The 20,013-nt window shown below is 45.2% G+C and overlaps 1 protein-coding gene across 2 annotated transcripts in view; it reads left to right on the top strand.

Annotated features, from left to right (window-relative positions):
* LOC146182476 (vitellogenin-6-like) overlaps positions 1 to 18,969 on the top strand; it is a 49,309-nt gene extending 30,340 nt beyond the window's left edge. For both annotated transcript variants that reach the window (XM_084577607.1, XM_084577608.1), the window contains exons 16-25: positions 1,774 to 1,993; positions 4,461 to 4,764; positions 7,063 to 7,272; positions 8,229 to 8,492; positions 8,769 to 8,906; positions 9,655 to 9,897; positions 11,793 to 12,093; positions 13,766 to 13,923; positions 15,757 to 15,996; positions 17,933 to 18,969. In XM_084577607.1, the coding sequence (XP_084433733.1) occupies positions 1,774 to 1,993; positions 4,461 to 4,764; positions 7,063 to 7,272; positions 8,229 to 8,492; positions 8,769 to 8,906; positions 9,655 to 9,897; positions 11,793 to 12,093; positions 13,766 to 13,923; positions 15,757 to 15,996; positions 17,933 to 18,097 (2,243 nt within the window). In that variant the 3' untranslated portion in view covers positions 18,098 to 18,969. The remainder of the gene's footprint in view (positions 1 to 1,773; positions 1,994 to 4,460; positions 4,765 to 7,062; positions 7,273 to 8,228; positions 8,493 to 8,768; positions 8,907 to 9,654; positions 9,898 to 11,792; positions 12,094 to 13,765; positions 13,924 to 15,756; positions 15,997 to 17,932) is intronic.
* Positions 18,970 to 20,013: the final 1,044 nt, after the last annotated feature.

Genomic DNA, 20,013 nt, shown 5'->3' with positions numbered 1-20,013 from the left:
GTAATGAAAATTCAGTGGCGGTATTCCGTGCATCGGTCGTGATGTTCGAGGACCAACCAGAGCATAGTCAGGCTATCGCGCTCCAGTGGCTGTTCGCGTGAGGTGCCAACCAGGGCCGGATTATCTGGGGTTCAAAGGATTCAAATTAACCGGGCCCTCCGTTCTCAGGGGCCCCCCGAGAGCTGAAAAAAATGGCTGATTTTGAAGTTTGGTCCAAGAAATAGTCAAATCGTCTGCCTGATTTTTTATGAACAAAATTAAAGCTTATGTATTGCAATGTCGAATGCTTCAAAAGCTGTTCGTCACATCGTACGCTTGCCTAATCCCAAAACCAGCCTCATATTTCGCCAGTCTAAGCACAAAACTTTGTACTCGCCCAAATAGATTTAAAAAAAAAAATGAATTTAGCTTGTTTTAACCGGATTCAGTTGCTTTCAACTGGTCCCAGCTGGTACTCAACTGGCATGAACTGCTTCCAGGTTCCTATCAGTTGGAAGTCAGTGGCTCCCAGTTGGTGGCCAATTGGAATCAATCCACCGGGTGCTAGCAGACTTTTCGTTGGGAACCAGCACGTACCAGCTGGCAAACCAACTGACCTCTGCCGTTACTTCCATTTAGGTCAGCTGTGTATTATTAACCTGAGCGTATAAGGAGCAAACGTCGTGACAAAAGCTATAAATTATTAGTTAGAGATCATTATTGCTCATTGCTGACAGCCACCTCAGTAATTTGTTGCCGCTGTGAGTTGAGATGAGAGATTCCCAGACGAGTCAACGTTGAAGATCTCTTCAAGAAACCCTCCATCCTAAAGGCTCGAGCACGCTTATGGAAACGTAAATACTTTTATTCACTTGTTCAAAGGCGGAATGAAAAATGTAGACATGTTATGCGAACATACGCGACTGAGATTACCATGTGGCAGAAATTTACAAGACTATTTTCATTAACTGCATCGTCATTGTCATCGGTACTGTTTTGGTTTGTTTAGGTGGTTTAAGGTCCTAAAGCGACGCAGGCTATGAGCGATGCCGCAATGCAAGGCTCCGGAAATTCCGATCCCCTGGGCTTCTTTAATCAGCCCTGACACTGCACAGCACACGGGCGCCTTGATTTTCGCCTCCATCGAAAAAGCGGTCGCTCGCGGCCCAAAAGTTTATCCCACATCTTGGGCACAGTAGTGCTTCCTTCTGTTTTAAGTGGGAATTACGTGAAAAATGTAATGGACGACCATATAAGATAGAAACTTACGTTACTGATTGTTTGAGCGTGTTTGAGCTCTAATTTTGTGCCAGTTCAGTAGCGATGTCATTTTCTGCAGGCGACACCATTTCGAATAGCTTTAGCGCCCCGCATTATAACAGCATTTGGGGTAATGAACATTATTTTAAATTTTAATGTTTCACAGAACCAAACAAGTCAGGGGCATCAAAATACTTGCTTTTTTATTTGCTCTGATAGATAGATTTTTATTTGTATAAAAAGCCCTAACAATGGATATACTTTTTGTCGCGAAATAATTGTGTGTAGGTTACTGCAGACTTAAGTTGTATCCGACTATAGCCCCGATCATGAGCCAAACAAAATATCAGCACACCAGGGGTATAGAGACGCTTTGCGGGTCTCTGTAGAATCGGGTGACGCGGCGAAGAACCTACTTAGAAAGGTGCCACACGCACCATATGAGGCTGTCGCTGCCGAGATTCATATCCCGTGCAGCGTATTTTACACACCCCGTAATGATAACGGACATTCAGGGCATGTGTGCTTTCGCAGTATCACCACAGGCGGCGCTCAACAAAGATCCGGGTACCGAGCTTCGCCGGAAGTTCTTCATGCTGCCCCAAGACTGGACGTTCGTGATGCCTACTGAGTTGGGCGTGCCGCTCGTCTTCGATCACAAGGAGGCTAACTTCGTCTACTCCAACGGCGGTAAACTGAGCCTCACGCACGGGGACAACGCAGAGATCAACCTCGACATCAAGAAACGCTACCTGTGAGTTTCGACGCCACTACCGCTAGCGCCATCCCTTGGAAAAAGCAAGCAGAACAAATTGTACAATCCTTTGTGGCACGCAGACCGCACCCTGCGAATAGTGTGTGGGATCCCAAAAAACTGTTCCCAAAATTGCGCGCTAAGTATTGCGTGAATTTTTAGTACATTAATATAGACAATCGAACATGTTCCTATCCCAGATGCTTAAAGATTGATATAGTGAATAGTAAGAATTATTTCCAGCTAATCGAATACGTTCTAATGTCGTCGAAAAATTGACATGTACTTGAAATAGGGAACGAATTACCTTTCTTCGACGAATGTTCCATAAACAGGGTCCTCGGTTACGCCGCAAAGCATGCTTCTGCAACCGATCTGCGCGGAAACCAGTGTTCAGCGTCACGAAGCGGTTCATTCGTGTGATGACATTAATAGATGATCATACCAATAACCTCAAATATTGATCAATGCACCATGAATAAGCCAGTTTCAGGAACCCCTGCGTTCACGCCTAATGTCGGAGGCACGGCTCGCAACACTGGTCCTTTTCATTGACAGAGGTGCGGAGTCAGTCTGTTCAATCTCATTATGTGAAACAAAAAGCAATTCAGCTGTGCGTGTGACATGACGGTCGTACAGATTTGGCATGCTGACTTCATGTCGCATGTCCTCTACAGGGGAGACCAGTGCTGTCTCCTGCAGATTGAACTCCAATATTTATAGCACTGGTATTCGACCCTGCACTGTTCGGCGTAAATATTTGTTGTGTGCAAATACCAGCATTAACGGGAATACTGTATTTTTCACTTGATTTGTCTCTTCAACTGTTCGAGTCTGTGTTGACTGCAGTATCCGTATTCGATTCTGTACAAAAGTCAAATTATTTTTAAATGATTAAGTTGCGATAGAGTTCTGTTCACAGGCCCAAAACGTGCCTCCGCCTGGTACATAGCACATAATGGACGTAAGTAGGTTTGCATTTTTCGGTTCAAATAAAAAAAAAAGGGTTTAAGCTTGCCAAATTGAATCTCGACTATTTGGTTTTAACCGAAGGGGGTCCATCTGCTGGGCACGCACACCGCAGCTACTTATTAGACTACTAGATATGATTTGCGTCCGTAAACTGTGTAGCGCAGTTGTGCATTCTGAGGACTTGACTACCTTACACGCATCTGCAGACTGTGAAGCTCCACCTCGTCGCCGAACGTCTTCAGCTAGTGCAGTGCTTTTCCCAGCCACCATAAGCAGCATGGTCGAACAGGCTTCTACGCTCCACGTAAGGAGACTCTAAACCACGCACAACCGTCAAGAAAAACGTATTGTGTCCTGGCTACCCCGAAGCTCAAGCAGCAGTTCCGTTACGGCCATGGATTCGCAGGCCACGTTGTGCCCGGTCATCACGGTTCAACTTCTGCTACAAACCAGCGAAACAATTTCATTCGAGATTTTATAAATCAACTTAAATTTCCAGTTTTGCCTTACGATTTTGTCATCCCCTTCAAGTACAGCTATAAGCGTTTCTTCCAGTACTTAATGCCCATTTGTGCGTTAGTTACTGTCAATGAAATTCACGGGATGACAAAAAGTCAAGATTAACTTTCAGTGCCATTTGACAGCCAGCAATACTGTGCTATGTCACCGAAAAAGAGCCAAAAGGGATTTTTTTCTAACGCTATAGCGTTAGAGAATTCCTGCAAAATCCCCACAAAATCTCCGCACAATCCCCACAAAATCCCCACAAAGTTCACCACAAAATCCAGTGTCGGCATTGTGGGTGTTATCAGCATTGTCGGCGTCGTCATTCGCATTGTGAGCAAAGAATCACGAGCATGGCGCTGGCAGGTGGTAGCTGCATGGCAGCTGGCATGGCTGAGCATTAAACGGACGTATGGTTGCCTGACGTTACGTTTGGCAGAGGCTGCAAACTAGCGCCTCTCCTTTGACATGGAAGGGTGATATCAGAATCAGCCTGCCCATGCATTAACGTTACCATAGGCCACGCAGGCACACTCATACGGCTTGGTTAGAGCGGGGCTTTATATGTGGGCTGGTAGCCTACACTATCACGTTATACTCATAAAGGCAGCGCTTAATGTCCCATGTAATTCTTAAATTTCCTGGTGGATTCAATTCCCATATAAAATATGAAACCTGAGTTGACAGTCTCTACCAGTTCGTCATGTCGTGTGTTGTCTCGCAACGCCGCATAACTCACTGGCTAATCAGCGCCCTACAATTTCACCTGTCAAATAGCACCGGTCAGAGACATGGCCGTGATTTTTCGGTCACAACGCCAAAGCCAGATATTTTTAAGAATCGGACCTTCAACGCTGGTCGACGTGTTGATCCGTCACTGTCACCGTGTTGCTTTAAACTGCAGTGTCGGTTGTATTGCCCTTGCATAGGTTCAATTGCTAGGTTGCTCTCACAGAGGCACTCGCTTCTTTCTTGTCTATAACTGGCACAGGCTCGAGTCTCACTCGTACCAGGCCGTAAGCCTCGCGATGGACTTCACCAAGTCTTTCGCGGGTACCGGCTACGACGCGAAGACGGTGATCTCGTGGCCGCTCGACCTAAAGGTCACGTTGGCGCCCCTTCAAGGCAAGCTGAGCCTGCATCGACCCCTGCACCTACCCTGCAATGCTGCCAAGCATCGCTTCAGCCCTTTCACCTTTCATATGCCCTATGACTTGACCTCGAAGAGCGTCGGCGATATCAAGCACGCCATAATGGCTCACAACCCTCTCTACAGTCCCGAGGAGCTCCTTCACGTAAGACTCACTGCACTAGCCGAATGGGCCGCCGAGTTCTTTCTGCAGAGCTGATAATGCCACAGCTGTGTTGTTATCATCATTGCGCACACTAAACAAAGCAAAACATTTAAGAAAGCGGCGGACAGGTTAGGTAAAAGCTGCGTGTAACTGCTGCAAATATACGTGAAAGCACCCCATTGTTGTTACATGTTATCTGTGGAGTATGTTCCTTTCATTTCCATCATCGCGTGCTTTTAAGTCAACCTTGGCACCATATACCAGCCTGCCTTCGGGACAATGTATTCAATGTCGGATCAGGAGGATTTTGCTGCTGCTCAGGTGGGCTCGCACCTGAACAGATTTCTAGTTGAACTCTTCATACTGGAGAAGAGTATAAAAATACTGACGTATATTTCTTGATCTTTCCATATTATGACAAAAAGAAAGGCGGAGCTCATCAACTGGGCGACAGCGGCGCCAACGTTCCTAAGTCAGAAGGGCAACCATAGACCCTTTAACTTCTATTTCGTTACATAACTGTCTTTGACAGATCACTCAAGCAGCCGAGGTCATTGAAAAGGTTTGGATTTTAACTTCGCAAATAAATTCAGGCCAGTGTCGAAGGTACCGCCGTACTGCGTTAAAAAGAAGCGAATCTCCAAAAGTCAGGCACCGCCGCTTAGAGTTGAGCGCTAGACATAGCGCTGGTTCTGTTTTTATTTATTTGAGAAAAGCTTCAATTGCCTCACTTTTTTCACGTGCAGATAGTCGCAATTCATTGTATTGTTTAACCAAGGATGTTATAATAGATTTGAAATTCAATCGTAGCATCCATGCGTTTAATCATGCTTCGTCATCATCTCTTCAAGTGATTCAAGATAAGCCGCGCTGCTGCAGTTAAAAGCAGTTGATGAAATCTGTGATGGACACCGTTAGTATTATTTTGTTGATTGTATTTTGAAAAACACCTAGGCACCAACAAATGCAATTTGAATAAAACCTTAGCATATAATATGTAATTTCATTTTCATTATCTCTTTTTCACGCCATCTAAGCAACATGACAATCGTCATATACTTCCATAGAGTCACTGCGCTAACTATATTTCGTGCCTCCAGTGTCAGGGTCCACAGACGCCGACTACTACGAAAAACTCCGGCATGAAAAAAAAAAATGATTTTATTGAAATCTGCATACTCGGAATTCTTGGGCAATAATTAAGCTTTCGGTTGCGGCAAAAACCAGTTTGTTGCCGTAGTCCTTCACTACGGCTCTTCTTTCTCTCTTTTTCCTTTCACTCCCACCTTCCTCCCTTCCCTTACGGCGCGGTTCAGATGTCCACAGAGCAAGTATGACAGATACTGCGCCTTTCCCTTCCTGTGAACCAACTATTATTGAGATTTGCGGCCTTCAAATTGTTGCTGCGATGTACCGACGCGCAAGTAGACGTACAGTAGTTAGTTGAAGAACCATGAAGCCGGATATCTCTATAACGTAACGTGCACTGTATGCCTCTACCCCGGCCATTCCCCGATGAAGGCCAAAGTGCCATTGCGAATTAATTCAAGACTGTTGTTACTCTTTGCGGATAGCGAAATTTTGACGATTCAACGTTTGGGGCCCACTTAAATACCGCTGTCCAGTGCCTCTGATGAAATAGTAAACAAAAGTATAGCAACTTGACTCCATCCTGATCAGTCGAGATGTAACGTATTTAAGCACTTCTATATTCAACACTCGTTTAATTGACAATGCGGATGATGTTATTCGAAGCGATGAGGCAAAGATATTGCACATGACTGCCTGCCTAGTGTACCTTCGGCGCTGGTGGCTCTGACAACACCCCTGTCAAGTTCGTACCCACTTACTAGAGAACAAGAAGCAAATAAATGTATTGGACCCCCTCCCTCCGGCATTTAGAAAGAGCTTCTGATGTATGCGCACTGTATTAAACATTAAGCTAGTGAAAATGACACCGACGCCTCATTTGACCTCACGATGAACGGCCTCCTATTATAGCACTTCCGCATCGCGAACGGGCCCAAATTTCTGATAGCACCTTCATATTTGTTACTGAGACTAGTGCGTCTATGTGCCGTGTTGGCTGGCCAAGTGAAACGTTTCGAAGTCGTCAGATAAGTGACCGTGGCAATATTTGCGTACTTAATCACTCAATCCCGTTTTCGTAAGAGCCTCTTCACTACTGATATTTACGAACGAAATACATGAAAGCTTCGAGGAAAGTACCAAAAGTTGTGTTCTGCGAATTTTTTCTTTCGCTGCTGGGTCTAACAGTATCTGCGGTGTCACACGCAGTTCGACCGCAACTATTTTGGCAACGTTTTCGGCTTCTCCTTGAACGTCAAGGGTCACCTCCTCAAGAAGGGCTTGCAGAGCGGCCTGAACGAGTTTTTCAAGGAAATGACATGGCGGGACCGCTTTTACTACATCGCTATCAACCCTCACTGGCACCCGCGTGACGTTAGCATCTACATCTTGCCCGCTGCTGAAGATCCAACCAAAGAAGTAAGTTTCGAGTTCATTTTGACGCGCTTTTATTATGATTGGACGAAAGAAGGCGGTGTGAACAACAACTTTTCAAATACGTACGTCACATCACATGAGATCTGACTAAAATGACAAAACTTTAAATGTTTTGCTCACTTTACAACTGCTCAGAAATAAAACAAGCAACTACTGTTGCAAGTCGACTTCGCCTTCTCTATGTGGACTTATTTTTTATTAGAAATTTAGAAAAAAAAAAAAAAAAACGAAACAATGCGGTGAGATGCTGCGCGAAGTTGTTCACACTGATGACTCACTCTTCCGAAGCAGCGCGGAATCTGACTCACAAAAGGCTTCTTGAAGGGCACCCACGAACCGCTTGTCAAAATTTCGTGCTTCATTAATATTCAAAGTCCGGAGTCTGGCACTTGAGGTGCAGTAATTGCAGTTTACTGCAGTGAAGGGTTATAAAATCTGGAGGACTCTCTGAGGCAGTGACCTTGTGGTGTTAAAGCGTTCGCCTCGCATTCAGGAGGTGCCGGGTTCGATCCCTGGTACCGCCATGTACCCACCGGTTTTCCAATAGGTACAATATTTCCACAGGCTTGGTACCTGACTTTTACGGAATAAATGTTTATAGGAAAAGGGTCATGGATCAAGCCAGAGCCTGTATTGAAGCCGTCCATTCATCTTCACATACCACATTCAGTCACACTGTATCCTACCATTCCTCTGGTCGCTGTTTCTTGACCGAAAAGCTTTCGTAAATGGCGGTAGGTGCTTTTCGCGATAGCGCCATGGTGTTGGCCAGTTTTCTAGCGGTTTCGCACTGTAGCCGGTATGAGGCGCTTGCGTTTTTGTGTTCAGACTACGCATGCGCCTACCGAAGTGCAAGGGTCTAATTCTACAAAATCATAGCAAGTCAGTGTCATGCTCCTTGACATGAACTCCAGGTACTCTCCTATCTTCTTTTGCAGATGGACATTGACATTTCGTACAAATTCTTGGAGCCCGACGACGAGAGGCATAGTCACTTCCAGTTTCATGACAAGATAGGCGACGACCCAGAGGTTCCTTCCACACACGTGGTGAACCTCGATGTCAACTTTAAGGGTGATGCGAGAGAGCGCAAGGCCTCCGCCGAGCTGAGGTACTCCTTCAACCACGACCTATTCAAACACAAGGTGCAGTTCTTCTACGAGCGGACGCCGTTCATAAAAGACGACCACGAGGGATTCAAGGTGAGCCTTATAACGTAATCACACACGTATGTCGTGCGACTACTGCGTGCCCGCTCTCACCGGCGCCGTTGTTGCAACGTGCAGACGTGCGGCCTGCCTGCGACACCTTCATCCGGTGAATTATTTTTCTATGACCGGGGAATTATTCTTGCTAAGCCTAGTGCAGAATTGCCTGAAAGGCACTGGGACTCCTGTTTCGCATGTCGCACTGTCCCCAGTGATACGAATTTATGTCAAAAGAAGTTAAAGGTCGACTTCACACATTTCTTGGCCCAGATCTGCGCCGACGTGTCGGCCAAGTTTCCGCATCCCGACTGGTCCCGGTACGAGAACCTGGCCACATTCTACCACGGACAGAACCTGGATGCCAGGCTGGATGTCCACTACGGAAGCAGCTGCGAAGGCCAGTCGAGCGTAAGCAGGCCTGCCGCCCCATTGGGACGCGTCGCGACACCGTGAATCTTACAAAAAGCGAATCCAGTCCATAGCGAGCGAAGGCCGACGCTTCATCCTTATTCACTGAAACCCAAACGTGCTCTGATTTCAGGGTGATTATAACTTATCTTTGACAAACGTTGTGCTGCGTAGTTTGGTGATACGTGGGGTTTAATATTCCAAACTGACGTATGGCCTACGAACGACACCGTAGTGAAAAGATCCGGATTAACTCGGACAATCCGGCATCGCACAGTACACGAACTTTCATTAACTTTGCCTATAGATCGGACTTCAGCCGCGGTGGCTGGGATTTGATTGCACAACGTTGGTGCTGAATGACCGCAAGCCAAAGACACTCAGCTCTGCAGGTTCAAGGGATGCTAATTCTAATATTTCCACGTTTGTAACCAATACCGCACCGTTAAGCATTCTTCAATAAGCGTTGTAACTGACGCCAGGTAACATGCCAGTTCCAATAATTGTACTTGCTGATTCGCGCAGCAACATCATAATTTCAGGATTTTTCAGACGTCCGCTTCTAATTCACACTAAAACGAATGTGTCTTGTATACACATTGATCCAAAAGACCCAGAATTGTAGTTCAAACTGCTGGCTTCGCCAAACTTGATGAAATAAATGCTGAGAACAATGCGGAGATGCGCATGTATTTTGGAACGTATCTTAACAGGCTGTCCTTGGCGTCTTTGTCCACTTTTTCGACAGATCTCCATCGACGGGAACTTTACGCAGACAGATGACGATGAGAAACAGTTGGCGGCCGCGGCTGAAGAGAAGACGGTCAAGGCAGGCGCGTTTGAGTCTAGTTTCCTGCACAACTTCGCCCTGAAGTGCCAGGCCGACCGCAGTAAGGGGATCTCCTTCAGCTACGACTGCTTCAAGCTTATGCTGTTCTCCAGCCGTCTTGGAAAATTCACCGCGGACGTTGAATACAAGAACTATAAGCCGGTGAGCAAGGCACCCGCTTTCCATGCCCGCTTCCTTAAATGTTTGTTGAATTATTTTAAACAACTGCAACCTCGCATATATAGGCTATGGCGGGTGGAGATGAAAAAAAAAAATTGGGCACAGTTAAGCTCCACCATCAGTGCTTTCACGCGACAGTGTTTTTTTTTAATTAATGATTTACAATATACTACTTATACTGCTACCAGCACAGCGTGGTCGGAGATATCCGCTACCGTGATCCGCTGCCGCGCACAGATTGGCACTTACCAGGCAGGCGTACGCGCCGCCGCTGAGCATGTGGCGTCATCTGGTACCCTCAAAGCGATCTGCGCATGCGCAGTTGAACGAGCGGTAGCGGATAACGTTATGCTGTACAGCTCTCCAATAGCTCCCGCCTACGGCTCCCTTTGCGGATCCTCGTTCGCGTACCCCTCACCAATATGCCGTTGTTACTTGTTTACTTTGGGCCTTTATTATATCACCCATATTCATTAACATAGATTCGTAACCTTCCACATTATGGTAAAAACCGCAACGACACAACTAAACCGTTTGAACGCACCTGCGTGGCTTATAGGTGTGCGTGCTCTGACACGCGAAACCCGAATTCGATTCCCGTGTCACCCTAAATTTTCTTCTCTGCACTATTCGCTTACTTTACACACTTGCACGTACTAATGACGTTTCACTCACGTAGCTACCTCACAATTCATATATGGTTTAATTCACTTTTCAATTCTGTTGCTCCACGTGTGAATTGGAGCTGTTCTGTCTAATCCTATTTTTTCTGCACGCCACTGACGCAACTTCTGAACGGAAGCATCAAACGTTGTCGCATTAAGAGCAACCATGCACTGATAAAATTGTAGTGAGCGAGAGCATGCGACGCAGTAGAAACGCACACGGGGATAAAAAGTAAAACAAAGCTACAGTTTGCAGAATCTATAAATTACTTCAAAGGCAGACAAAGAAGTTCAGAATTTTGGGCTGTATACAAAGATTCTGCGTGGTATGTGTGAACTTCACAATTGTCGACTTCGCGAAAAGCTATCGACAAGATTTTAAATCGAAAGCCTCCTAAGAGAGAAAGAACTGCGCAAATAAGCAGAGAAGGTCTAGCGAACGGTGCATTGCGAAGGACAGCACCTGCTTGAACATTGTCGTGAGGTGGTAAAATTTCAGGAAGAGATCACATGCTACGTCTGATTTATTTCTTCAGCTAGGAACGCAACGTTCATAAATATTAAACAATTATAGCCACATCGTTACAACCTCCGTTACACTGCTTGTTTTGTTCAAGGGCAATCTAAAAGCACCTTGTCTTTATAGTGCAGTACATTAACGATAAGATAGGTATAATTTTTGCTACCTACTTTCCGCGAATACGGTCTGCTGTCTGACGCGGTTGCCTTAGAGAGCTGCCACTGTGTAGCTGTCTAATTTGCTGATGCCAACCTACAGCAAACGTCTAAGACCGACTGCAATGCAGCACCCCGGATTACCAAAATGATCGCAACGGGCGCACGGTCACATGCCGGACGCTGGTCACGTGACCTAGTATTCGTCACATAGCCTAGTCCTGGTCGCATAACGCTGGACACGTGACCTAATGTCGAGACCTCAGTATAACAGCTCTCGTTGCAAAAAGCAAAAAAAAGTCCATGTGCTATGGCGATTTTATTTGCACTTCTGTTTCTTTTATCGCCCCCTAGCAATGCTTGCGACATCAGTCGTGGTAGCAATGTTGCCGAATGCTCTGGTTTATAAAATGGGCCTCTAGCAAAGACACAACGAAAAAAGCATCATAATGAAAGGACTCGTTGCACAGTATAATAGCAGATCGACTAAAAGACAGGTCTTCAAAGTGGTTCTTTTTGTGTCGTCTTCCCACCTAGCTGTACAGCCGACTGTTTCCACATCACTCTCGGTACCCTTCCCTCCACCCACCGGAAGATCCCTTCTTGCGCACCTTGCGAGAGAACTTCCGAGGAGAAAACGGCAAGCTCCACTTGGTTTCGCAAGTTCCCTGGCGGACTTTCAAAGAAGACCTGTACACCCACGTGACCATCACGCACGAAGATGGTCATAGCGTGCACTACCCGCACGTGCCCATTTTGAGCCACCTGCTAGAGCCCAGAATCTTCTCCGAGATGGGCTACTCCAACATGGCAGAGTACTCTCCTCTATATAAACACAGTGAGTGTATTTTTGAACATCTTTTGCGTAAGTGTGGTAATTTAAGAACTGTGCTCAACAGCATCAGCATGCAACGCGGCCAGTTTCCAGATCATGTATCCAACATAACACCACCTGTAAATTCCTGCAATACAATCGGCATTGCGCCAGCACTTAAACAACCCAAAACACTTTAAAGGTGCCAAAACACTATGCGTATTTTTTCAAGTTTCTAACCAATCAACGTACTGTGATTCGAGGCTCAAAGACAGCGACAAGCATCAAAAGTAAAAGTTGTGAGTATGCTGGCCAATACGCAAAGTTTTGCAATAATCATATACACAACGGTATCCAACCTGTTTAGCAGTTGCCTAAGGACCGAGCGAAATTACACAGCCGATATCAGCTCCGAGATTTTACAACTCGGCTAATCTAAGTTTCGAAGTTTGCAGGATGAATACTGAATGTAACTACGTAGCTCCCCGTTTTCCTCCCAGTACCACAAGGCCATAACGCAATGAGTTCTGCAAAACTAGGACCTATGATATTCCCTCGGAACAAATGCTTCTAGAAATAAAGAGGCTGAAAGAAGGTTACCACTAACGAGGAACTGTACAAGGCTCAACCATACCCATTGCAATATAGTGGATCACGTATCAATATATTGCCAGGCCATTGCAAGTTCTTGCTATGTACTACTCTCAGCTGTGGCTGGCTGTAGTGTCCTCGAAGGTTACACGATGTGTAACCGGCATCCATCTTGGCTAACACTGTTACGTGTGCTTCAGCTAAACTCAGTATTTTTTTTTTCGGGCGCCTAACTAGCCCTCGAAGACGCCAAGCTTCTAAAGCGTTCCGTTCCCCCAGGGCGCAGTAGCAAAAACGTTGTTCTTGCAAACAAAAAGTCTAAGCTTCGATTCCGGGCTCAACTAACACTCGAATTTTATCGTTTTATTTTACCCTGACTTGTTGTCAGATTGTAACGCCTGTCCAATTTTGTCATAGCTCAGCTATAGAATTCGTTTGTCGCCGTACTAAGTAGCATGACCCACGCCAGCGAAGTGAGCATCATCATTTTGCATCTGGTGTTCTACGAGAGGCCGGGTATATGCCTGAGAATGTTGGTTTGGTTTGTGGGGTTTAAGGTCCCAAAGCGGCTCAGGCTATGAAAAACGCCGTAGTGGAGGACTCTGGAAATTTCGACTACCTGGGGATCTTTAACTTGCACTGACATCGCACAGCACGCGGGCGCCTTGCTTTTCGCCTCCATCGAAAAGCGGCCGCCGCGATCGGGATTCGATCCCGCATTTTTACGCACAGTATAGACCTTTGCAACGAGGGCCTCCTAGGCGCCGCCATATTGCTCGCTGGGCTGTTGTGTGCGCCTGACGTCAACACGGTGCAGGCGGCAGCAGAACCGGTTTGCAACAGTCCAGAGAGGAGGCGTTTCGACAACCTCCTCGCCCGATCCAAAGATCTTAGTGCACTAACCCTTGCACCACCACGGCGCGGCTGCCTGAGAATATTGATGAAGTCTGGGTGTTCTAAGCAGTCCCACGAAAAAAACTCAACGCCATCCGCGTGGGATCCATCCGCTTTGAAGCGATCGCTATAATACAAGAAATGCGAGCAAAGACCGTGGCATTTCGTCGCAATGGTCACAATGACGCAATACTGTTCATTGTGGGTGCAGAGTACTGCGACCTGCAGGGACAGAGCGTACGAAACTTCGACGGTACGCTGGTGGACCTTCCTGAGACGGACTGCTGGAAAGTGGTCAGCCGCGACTGCTCGCCCAACAAACGCTTCATCATCCTGACCCGTTCCACCAAAAACCCTTCGTTCAGCAAGGTAAGGACCCGACTCGGGTGAAGAAGTTCCTATATGCTGAGCAGAATACACCGCTATTCGCAGTATTTTTCGCATACATGACATAAAGAAAAAAAATTTACTGAACGCTCACAGTTATGTGATTCCTGGGTCAGCTCACTGTTGTACTAGATAAAGAATGGTGATTACTCTTGCGATGGTCATAGAGTAGTTCATGTAATCACTACGTGAAACCACCTCCATCTGTATATATATACATATATATATATATATATATATATATATATATATATATATATATATATATATATATATATATATATATATATATATATATATATATATATATATATACAGATTCTACCTTGAAGAAGGACGTTCCACCGTCCGAAACTGTTGGAATAAAATAGATAATCGGGAAATTTGTGTGACATCCTGTTTATATATATATATATATATATATATATATATATATATATATATATATATATATATATATATATATATATATATATATATATATATATATATATATATATATATATATATATATGGTTGTGGCTTTCTGGCTTGTGGGGTTTAACGTCCCAAAGCGACTCAGGCTAGCAGGCTATCAGAGGCGCCGTAGTCTAGGACTCCGGAAATTTCGACCATCTGGAGTTCTTTAACGTGCATATATATATATAGCATTTAAAGGAGCGAACAGTCTACGAGTGCAAGGCAAACGTTCGTTCTTTTTTTGTTTGTTTTTTCGTTTATACTGTTGACATTTACAGGAATTTTGTCTTATGGTGATTATTGGAATAAAGAGCATTAAATGCAACGCGGAAGGAGAAACAACGCGCCGATATATATATATATATATATATATATATATATATATATATATATATATATATATATATATATATATATATATATATAGGTGCAGCAACAATGTTTTTTTTTTTTTTTAAGAGGGAGTGGTTAAATGCGAAATTGCTTGTAATCCAGTGATGTGGATTTATTTGTCCAGATGTGCGTGCGATTTTACGACCCCAGAGCCTGATTGCGGCACTTCTGAATTGGTTGCCTTTAAACTGCGGACGAAATCCTTGGGTAGTTCTTGGTTAATGTTGTGAGTCCTGCGACATCAACCTCGCGAGCGAGTTCCGCTGTCTATGATGGCGTTGAAATCGCACCTGTTTACTAGCATGGGGTCGGTAGCGAACTTGAGACAGCTCATCATCTCTGAACAGGGGAGCCGCCCAGAAGGGCGAAGCGCGAGTACATCAACATAGTCACGGAAATTACGCCACGTAATCACGTGACGAAAGTTCCACGCTCCATGGACCGAAGGGCTCCTCCATAGCTAAACATCTGATCACATGCACATAACGACTTTTTCTGCGACCTAGACGACCTTGTATTTGTAATGTATACCTTTTACTGCTAACTGTGTACAAAACGAAAACTTTCTCATCATCCAAGGAAGAAACGATAATTAAAAGTTATATGTGTTCTTTGGGGCATCCGACCTCATAGGACCTGCCATAATAGCATTTTAGTATCCCGCAGGCCGATGAGACCTTATCTGCACTGACATATTGTGACGACGGTGGACAGTTTTTCGTGGATGCAGTTCTCTTTGGCAGTAGTCGCTATAAGACCACTTCTTCCAGTTTGGACCTTCCGTCTTTCACGATACGGCGCTTCTCAGTCTATGTATCTAGTTCGGTCCTGTATGGCTGACGCGCTATTATGCACTTTCCCTTTACATAACGCACCTGTAGCACTGATATTTCTGTTTTAATTTTCATTACGCGTTGAAATATTCATGATGATGATGACAATTTTAATCACCATCAAATGCAGGCGCTGAAGGTGTTCATCCACACGACCATGATCGATATCATGCCCGAGTCTGAGGGCTCTGGTCTGATCGTACGCATCGATGGCACCACGGTCGAGACAACGGAGGGGAGGCCCTACAGCCACTCGTACCACGACGCTGAACTGTTCAGGGTCAGGAATGCGGGGAACATCTGGTTTACAGTGGTGTCCGAACCCTACGGCATCTACGCGACCTTCAACGGAAACCTGCTCTTTGTCCAGGTGAATTGATGACATTTTATATGCATAGAGGGAGCCACAGCCCAAGCTTCGCGTGGCTCCAGCAGTGCCGGGTGACCACCCTGTTTAGACATGTGGATTCTGACTATAATTTCTCGACCGCGGGCTGAGCCTGCCGAAGTGCATTCAACCATACAGGACACTGTGGGCGAGGTCGTATGGAATGTACTTTGCACGAATTCTCTGCCCTCGTTAAAATACAAGGGCCATTATTCTTGTGTGCAGCAATGCCGTATTCAAGACTCGTAAGAAGATGTAAAATTTTTGCCATTCTCAGAGAGGCAAAATGTAGAGACAAATATGAGTGCTGCCTGTGCGGTCAAATTCATTCTTTTTTTCTTTGTACTTGGTAACAGAAGGATTTGTTTCTGAGCTAGTTAGTTCATGACGCAAAGTAAAAAGGACCAACAAAAAGACGCTGCATAGTGCGGAAGACTTCACGTACACGGCCTTGTGTAAATGAAGTCTCCCGCACTGTGCAGCGTGTTTTTTGATGACAGTTTTTACTTGGCAGCACAACTTTTGATCTTAGCTATATGATCGAAGCCAAGACGGAATCAGATTAGGATTGTCTCATTTAAGCTTTATTTTTATTTTATTTCTTATTTTGATTTAGCTGTTCTTTCGAGGCTATTCGCCTCTGTTATTAGTAGCTAGGTATAAATGAATGCGGAACTGGTATATCCCCGCCAATCAAGCACTTGACCGTTATTCAGTTTGCCTGCAGTTCATGCGAAATCTTCCGAGCGTTCAACGATAAGCAAAGTGACTTCAATTGAAATGGAACTTCAACTTACCGCTAACTAGCTATAATAATAATAATAATAATAATAATAATAATAATAATAATAATAATAATAATAATAATAATAATAATAATAATAATAATAATAATAATAATAATAATAATAATAATAATAATAATAACAATAATAATAATAATGTTTATTGTCAACATAAAATACAGGTATAGAATACTGCTGTCAAGACAAAACCGATACTGGCTTGCTATACTGGCACGTTTGGCTGTGCGTTTAAAGAACGCGCAAAAGCACTTAATGCAAAATTTCTTGCGAGGTCGTGTATATTATGCACATTTCAGAGCCTAGTTAACCTCCCTGCCATTCTATTCTACTTCTCACTCTATCAGAGCCTTACAAAAATTTGCCCCGCCGGGGTGGCGCAGTGGTTACGGCGCTCGACTACTGTTCCCAAGGACGCGGGATCGAATCCCGGCCTCGGCGGCCGCTTTTCGATGGAGGCGAAAAGCAAGGTGCCCGTGTGCTGTGCGATGTCAGTGCACGTTAAAGAACCCCAGGTGGTCGAAATTTCCGGAGTCCTCCACTACGGCGTCTCTCATAGCCTGAGTCGCTTTGGGACGTTAAACCCCACGAACCAAACCAAACCAAACCTTACAAAAATTTATGAAGCCAATAAGTTATTATCTTACAACTTACAGGGAGATAGAAAGAAGTCGCGAAACCTTAGCATGATATTTTTAACTCATGTTTTGATGTGCTCAGTGGAATAGCCGCGAGCATTACGTCTGGAAATTTAATAAATTAAGAAACGCGTGCACTGCGTCTCGCATGACCCTGTATTGTATTTGGGTGCGCCTAAAACCTGCGCTGTATACGTGAGCAGCGTGGGTAATCTTAAACTCTAAGGTTAAAACACTACTCATGACAGCCGTTAAGGAAAACGATAGGGAATGCAAAGAAAAAACCTTGAGCGTCCAGAAGAGGTCAATGCTTCCTTTCGCGTGCGAAGAACGGAATACGAGTGCTGTAATTTCGTGTCTCAATATCAGTAATGATATTCAGTTTGACCTTGAAAGGTTGGAGTATGCTAGAAAGTCCGATGGACCGTACCGGGAAGTCTAATGCACCGTTTCTTACATCGATTCCCTGAAATGCAGGCCGCTCCGTTCTACCGCGGCAAGCTGTGCGGCCTATGCGGCGACTACAACCTGGACAGGAACCACGAGCTGAGCGGCCCTGATGGACACCTGTACAATAGCACGCTCGAGTTTGCAAAGAGTTACGTGGTGCCCAGCCCCGTCTGTAACGTGCCGGAACACTGAGCCTTCAATTACTCAAGAAGCTCTCTGTCGCATTGAGCTCACGCGTAGCAAACTACTGCATGCCTAGAGAGCCATTTTCATTAGGGCTTCCCAAACTCAGACCTTGGCAGGCGGCTTCTGAGACCTTTCTATAAAGTTGTGTTTGCAGCCTTGTGAATTGATATCCATCTTCCTCTTTTATCGGATCTTATATCATTTCTGATGATGACAACTTAAGCAGTAGCGAGGATGACCACCACCCCTAACATCATCATCGTCATCATCAGTAACCATTTGCACACGCTGTCATCGTCAGTATACAGCTTTGCCAAAATCACCCAAACGAAAGAACAGGCGTGACCGTGGAGCTTTTTAAAGGGCGCTTCATGCCCTATATATAACATGCCGGCAAGTATGAATTTCGTTTTTGTCTCGGCTAGTATTTGGCCAAAAAATATACATTCGGCTTCTAAGACTTGCCATAGTGTGCAGCTGTGCACAATTTTGTTTGTTTTGTGGCGTAGGTGCCTGATGATGATGATGAAAACGTTTATTGAAAGCCACGCTGTCTTAGATTAAGGGAAGGCTGATCGGGTCCCTAGTCCGGGACATCGTTGGTAAAGAACAGTCGAGCGTGTTTGAAAGTTCGAGGCCGATTTCAATTAACCAATCAGCTCAGCGGTTTGCTCGAAGAGCCTTTTCCCAAGCATTTCACTGCAGCAGAGCCGAGCACCAGGCATGGGGAAATCATGTACCCCTTAGAAAATCGGTAGGTACCCGATAACGCTGTACTTCTGCCTCCTAAATGCGAGGCAGAACCATCGCTTTAGTCTGTATGTATATGTGCGCTGCATCGGGAATGTGGAGGGAAATAAAGAGGTTTGACACTTTAATGCCTGTCTTTGCTTTTACAAAGCGACATTCGGGATCATGTGACACGCCCTAGAGGTGAGTACCCTTAAAAAAGTTTACAAGGGACACATAAGCTCCACCTTTAAGGGTATGACGCGATAGCGTAGGCTACTAGTCCACATATAATTCCCCGCTCTAAGGCGTGTGGACGTGCCTGCGTGTCGCAGGGGCTACGTTAATCCTGGAAGGCTGATTCTCATATCCCCCTCCCATATGAAAAAAGAGGCCCGAGTTGGCAGTTCCTACCAAACGTAATGGCAGGTAACCCGTTCAATCAGTCCGTGACCATGTCACCTACCAGCTACCCACTGCCAGGGCCATGCTAGTGACTTTTCACTCACAACAGCGGCACCCGATTTTTAGTGCACGGCAACTTCAACTGTATTGCATTAATAATTTCGACCATCTGGAGTTCGTAGCATGCACCAGGATTTCGATCGGGTGCCTGTGGCTGTACCGAAATGCGCCACTCGAGGACGGGATATAACTGTCCGTCATGGTTCACCAGCTCGCCCTGTCAGCCATTCTTCTGGAATACTCCGGCCAAGGAGGTTAAATATATATACGTGTGCGTGTGCAGTGCGTGTGTGTGGGAGGGGGGGGGGGGGAATATGTGTAGGCCAGACAGAAAAAGTAGGCACTGCGGTGCTGATAAGAGTTCAGATTGAATAGGCGCGCGTCATGGATTCTGCAATGAATTATAAAAAATATTTTCTTCTAAAGGTGTCGAATCTCGAATTTTTTTCTAATCCGCTCCTCACGTGATTGCATGTATATGTGAGTGAAAAATAGTGTATTCTCACTTCATTTCTGTACTATCATAAGTAAAACTCAGTATTGAGATGGTATCAGAAACGTGGCATCACGATGGTTGCAAAATGTTAAATTCGCAAGGTTGCAATCCCTTCCAAATTATTCTGGAAGACATGCAGTAGCTTTGCACTTCATGTTGCAGCCCGTAACGAGCGCGAAATTGTGCATGACTTCCGCAAAGTAACGTCCGACTTTGTGATAATTACAGGTAC

The sequence above is a fragment of the Amblyomma maculatum genome, chromosome 8 (genome assembly GCF_055883805.1).
Source record: "Amblyomma maculatum isolate TAMU_Amacu chromosome 8, ASM5588380v1, whole genome shotgun sequence".
Lineage (NCBI taxonomy): Eukaryota > Metazoa > Arthropoda > Arachnida > Ixodida > Ixodidae > Amblyomma > Amblyomma maculatum.
Note: the sequence above shows the minus strand (reverse complement) of the source record. Positions and strands in the feature narration are given on the sequence as shown.